The sequence below is a fragment of the Arachis ipaensis genome, chromosome B08 (genome assembly GCF_000816755.2).
Source record: "Arachis ipaensis cultivar K30076 chromosome B08, Araip1.1, whole genome shotgun sequence".
NCBI classification, from domain to species: domain Eukaryota; kingdom Viridiplantae; phylum Streptophyta; class Magnoliopsida; order Fabales; family Fabaceae; genus Arachis; species Arachis ipaensis.
Window position 1 is genome coordinate 7,510,055 of NC_029792.2, and position 5,303 is coordinate 7,515,357.

General features: G+C 36.5%; 2 protein-coding genes across 2 annotated transcripts; one reads left to right on the top strand and one right to left on the bottom strand.

Moving 5' to 3' along the window:
• On the top strand, positions 1,087–2,314 carry LOC107613797 (uclacyanin 1). Its single transcript, XM_016315952.2, has 2 exons — positions 1,087–1,443; positions 1,535–2,314. The coding sequence occupies exons 1-2, from the start codon at positions 1,278–1,280 to the stop codon at positions 2,071–2,073; spliced, it is 705 nt and encodes a 234-aa protein (XP_016171438.1). The 5' UTR covers positions 1,087–1,277; the 3' UTR covers positions 2,074–2,314.
• LOC107613798 (transcription factor bHLH115) lies at positions 2,233–4,002 on the bottom strand (the record flags this gene model as incomplete). Its single annotated transcript, XM_016315953.1, is given in 5 exon segments — positions 2,233–2,697; positions 2,912–3,077; positions 3,159–3,233; positions 3,745–3,801; positions 3,930–4,002. Coding segments are annotated over 4 exon segments (543 nt in total). The 3' UTR covers positions 2,233–2,445.

Genomic DNA, 5,303 nt, shown 5'->3' on the forward strand with positions numbered 1-5,303 from the left:
CTTGTAGGATTGTGTTGCTTGAAATGGCTGATAAGCAAGCAGTTACAAACAATACAAGTGGATCTGAAGTAGGGAGCATCCCTACTCCACCAAATGTTGCTGCATCGACACCTTCTGAGTCAGCAAAGGGAGGGGAATCAGTGACTAATCCAGCCTCAAGTGATGCTCCTACTGCCGGGACAGAGACACAAACACGCCAGCTAGGTAAAAGAAAGACTAACAGGCCCTTTCTATTGTTTGGAATCACTTTAAAAAAATACGGAGAAAACTAAAGCTCAATATAAACATTGCTTGAAATGGTTACAATGTCATAGTCGTATTATTTTATTTATAGTTGTATGTTTTAGTTAGTAGTTATTTTTCATATATTGTATCATTTTATTTGTTATTTAAGAAAAGTTTGATTAAAATTATTTTAAGAATAAATAAGTTTAAAAGTGTGAAAGAAATATTTTATTGAATTTTTTATATAGAAATATGATTAAAAAAAAAGATTCAATTATGTGGATATATCCAATATCCAATCCGAATATTTGCGGATCGGATCGGATCCGACACTAAAAAACGCGGATATCATATCCGATCCGATCCGATTCGCGTAGACCCCTAAACGTAAGACTATCAATGTTGGTAATTAAACACTAGTAGTAAATACTAATTGCAATTTCTTTACTACTTTTCTTAGATTCCTAACTGATAAAAGTTTAATATTCTGGCACCTTGGGTTGGTTACATACTTGGATTAGGTGCCTGCAACACTAGAGGGATAGGATAGGAACCTCTCTCACATTTGCTCCACAAACCACAGAAATGATTAATATTTTATTTCCACTTGAATTGTGCTGCCATATTTTGATTGGCTATTAGACCCGAGAAAGATTCCTAGTGAAAATCAATACCCAATTGATGTGGGTGCAAGTAAACTAAACACAAAATTCTAATATAGTGGAACAGAGAAAAATTCATTTTTAAAATTATGTATCTAGGAAAAAAGCCAAACATAAATTGTTGTTAATTTAACAAGTCATCAACAACTATCACCTGTTAATTCTCCTTCAGACTTGAAGCAAATAATTATAAGATAGTTACCAACTCCAGCTATTGCATGATTGAACCAAAATTATACATCATTCTAAAGCGACTCCTCCAAATTCCTCTATGGTTCCCTATATATATAGACTTGTATATACTTAAAGCCATGTATCAATAAAATCTCTCTAATCAAGTTTCATCAAACCTTAATACATCCTGTGACTCTTCCTCTGACATTATCAAATATGGGTGTACTTGAAATCATAGTCAGAGTAACTTTGGTGACTGTACTTATCAAATTGGTCATGGCTACAGATCACATTGTTGGAGGACCAAATGGAGGGTGGGATACAAGCTCAGACCTTCAATCATGGGCATTATCTCAGAAGTTTTCAGTTGGAGACAAACTCAGTAAGTCTCTTGCAATGCATTCATCAACAAACTACAACTTTTAATATAAATTCTACTTAACAACTGTCTTTCATATATTATTGTTGTGCAGTTTTTCAGTATCCACCAAATCATAATGTGATTGAAGTTACTAAAGCAGATTATGACTCTTGCCAATTAACAAAACCAATTCAGACCTACAATGATGGCAAGACAACCATTCCTCTTACTTCACCAGGAAAAAAGTACTACATTTGTGGAACAATAGGACATTGCAGCACAGGAATGAAGGTTGAAATAGACACTACTCTAGCCACTGCTGCAACTTCCTCTGCTTCATCATCACCAGTAGAATCTCCTTCACCACAAGAAATTCCCATCATTCCCTCTCCAGGTCCAGAGGGAGTAACACTAACCCCTTCACCATCAGCTGAATCACCGAGTTATGGTGTTCCATTGGCATCATCTCCATTGTTGGATACACCTCTTGAAACTCCTACACTCTCACCAATGGTTCCTTCCACTGAATTTACTGGTTCTGCTGCCTCACCTCTCGAAAACCATTCGGTAGACCAGCCAGATTCATCATCAGCCAGCAAAGTCATGCAAGCGGCAGTGCTAAGCTATTTAACAATGATTGTGGCCTTTTAAGGATGAGAAATTTTCACTCTCCACCATTGTTTTCTGTTATTTGTGCTTATTATTCTATGTTAAACTATTGTGTTTGGTGTTTTTTCTTTGTTGTATTGGTGATTTGCTGTGGTTGAAATTTCATAAAGACTAATCCATAATCCATAATGCATCCATCAGTAATACACAACAGAAAACCATTTAATTATGATAGCATCACAAATTCAAAAGTAATACAATACAAGTTCACCTTATTGAAATGCTTCACAACACACTTTTAGGCTTACATTATTGGTAAGCACACACACACACAGTTCACAATCCACACAACTTAGACATTGATATATGTTTTAACAAACACAAAACAATGAAGTGGATGCTCTAACCACTCTATTATGCCACTGGTGGACGAAGGAGATGATCCTTTGATGTATCAACTGCAGCTGGGGGCATAAACTGCCACATGGCTATGCCAGGGTAACCTATGAAGGGTATCAGCTTTTGGCTAGCACCTTGTGCTTTCGTGGCGGCCGGAGCATGATGGAGGAAGCTTGGCTGAACATTTGTCATCTTGAATTGCTGCTCCAACTTCTCTCTCTCTACCTTGAGCCTATTTTTCTCATCCCGAAGCTCATTCTTCTCAGCCTGCAATGATTCTATTAAGTTCTTACTACTAAGTCAAAAGCTATAACGGTTCAGTCATATCTAACCCTTTTTCTGGTTTTTCATCAAGAAATTCTTAGAGGTTCTTCAAACAAGTCATACTCTAAGAGCACTTAAAAAATAACAACTATAGTCTAATCTTATGAAGAAGAGCATGTTACTTGAAAGTAACCATTACAAACAGAAAATCACCCACCTTGAGCTCTTTAATTTTTTCAAGCATTTCATCATTCATTTCCTTCAGCTTCTCTGCTTCATCTCTTAATTGGTTTACGACTCGGACGGCATCACTTAATATGGCAACCTTGTCGGTTTTGGGCTGCATGCTACCAGGCTCCAAGATGGAACTCAGTTCCAGAAACCTTAAAACCATGCCAAATTTTGAGGACATGAGATTCAGAGAAGACTATACTCAATCACACAAATTTAAAATAATAGCATGCCTCTCATTCAGTTTGTCCCTTCGCAATTTCTCTCGACATGCCTTGGTTCCAGATGCACATGATTCAGTCCTCAACCTGAAGTAACAGTTGCAAAATTATAGAGGTGAACACAAGTGAATCATAAGAGAGCAATTAATACTTAGTTCCGGATCTTCATTGATACAATGTTAGATTTTTCCATTAGCTATTACGATCAATATTAAACATGATATCTAGGCTCAATGCAGAATCAAGTATGTAGGAGCAAGCATGGCATTTCCATGACATAGCTAACATAGTCTTCTTTGCTTGATTCCTTAGAAAATTTCAAATCCTTCCTCATCCTAATAATGATAGATTTTTTCAAAATTCAGTTTATATGATCCAATATGTCCTATACTATTCATAAACCACATTGCCTAATATGCAAGTCATTACAGTTTCCCCTCACAACTGATAAAAACAAATCAGAGACCAGGGCCAAGCTGCATATTATACAAAATTTCTAAATATTTGATGTTATCATTACATGATGAAAATGCCAAATTATGAATAATAGTGGCTAAACTGTTTAGAAGGAAGGATTTTAGAAGAAAAGAGACATTACCGCTTTGAAGGGCCACCTTCCAGCACAATTGAATCCACTGAGTATTCCATTTCCAAGCTGCAATCATGAAGCAGTTATGTGATGATCCGGTAAAAAATCCATAGAATTCCCTGCTTTTAAACTTGGGTTGAAACTTGAAACAAAAGAGAAAGTTGAAGAACAAAACAAAACCCAAAAACACCCACCTGATATTGGAAGAAGGAGGCTTGAAATTGGTGTGTGGCTGAGGTTGAGGCAGCCAGGTGAAAGCAGCAGAGTCTGGAGCCATGAAGTCAGCAACAGAGATGTTATCAAAGCCATAATCGTAGAGCCAATTGGATGTGCCTCCTGAAGAATCTATGTCCATATTGAGAGGGAGTGAGAAGAAACAACAAGTGCTTGTGTGTGAACTGAAACCAAGTATGAAAGGAATATATTACTATGTATATATGTTTTTCATTTTGTTTTTGTTGCTTTGGATTTGGTTTACTTGCTTGTTCTATAGAAATAGAGAGTACTTAAAAAAAAAAGGAAAGTCATTGTGGCTGTGAGAGGCAGTGACGGAAGCAGCAGCACAAGAAAGAGTGAGTGTGTGTGTGTCATGCACAGTGATAGCCAATGCATTTGCATTACGTTGAAACAGTGTTCAGACTCCGGAGCCAACTCAACGGAATCTCTCAGCATTAAAGATTTTATAACAAGTATAGTTTCTTTTTAAGCATCAAAATTACCTTATAAGTAAAACTCTAAGGCTCAAAATCATATGGCTTAAAAGAGAGTGAACATATTCCTTCTTTGATGCCTTTCCTGGGGAATGAAATGGAATTAGAAATTACCACTTTTAAGCATAAACATAATATATAAGGAGGACCAATTATGAGGACTGGGTCATTGGGTGGGGCAGCTAGCTACTGTGGTTGTTTCTAGAAATTACGTTATTGAAATTGACATCCTAATCATAACGATTAGTATAGTAGTGATGACAAATTGAGAATAGATTAATAGTGATTAGTTCATTTATGCAGAGTAGTCCACTAAACTAATATTCTTGAGTCCTGTTATATTTGCGCATAATAAAATCCAACTAGGCTTCTTTGGATGGCTTCTTTCATGCCATAACATGACGTAGTACTTGATGTCCATCAACAACAATAACAATACATCTTATTAGAATATTGTGACGCACTTTATTATCCAACATTCCTACTCACCCATGAAATTCAAACAGTTACCGCTGCAATATTACGCAGCCTTTCAAAGGCTAAGAGCCTAAGATCACTCTTTTTCTCATCACACCTTTCCTACATTTTGCTACCTATTTCTATTTCGGGGAAAAGTCCCCCCATGGCCACACTGCCACACATAAATAATTATTTTATAGGTCTCGTCAAGAAGGAAACTAAAACAAAAAAGAGAAAAACCCAAAACAGCCTGACAATTCCCTCGAAAGATAACGAAATCTCATCGCCAAAAAAAAGTTTTTTTTTGGTACAGGGACTAATAGTCCCAAAAAAAAATATCAGAAATCGGATTAGGTCTTTTTTTTTTTTATCAGGAACCTCGTTGTCCTTTCGAGATAA

Coding starts and splice junctions, on each gene's coding strand:
- LOC107613797 (XM_016315952.2), top strand. CDS start 1,278: ATGGGTGTACTTGAAATCATAGTCAGAGTAACTTTGGTGACTGTACTT. Junction 1,444..1,534: donor TTCAGTTGGAGACAAACTCA/GTAAGTCTCTTG, acceptor ATTGTTGTGCAG/TTTTTCAGTATCCACCAAAT.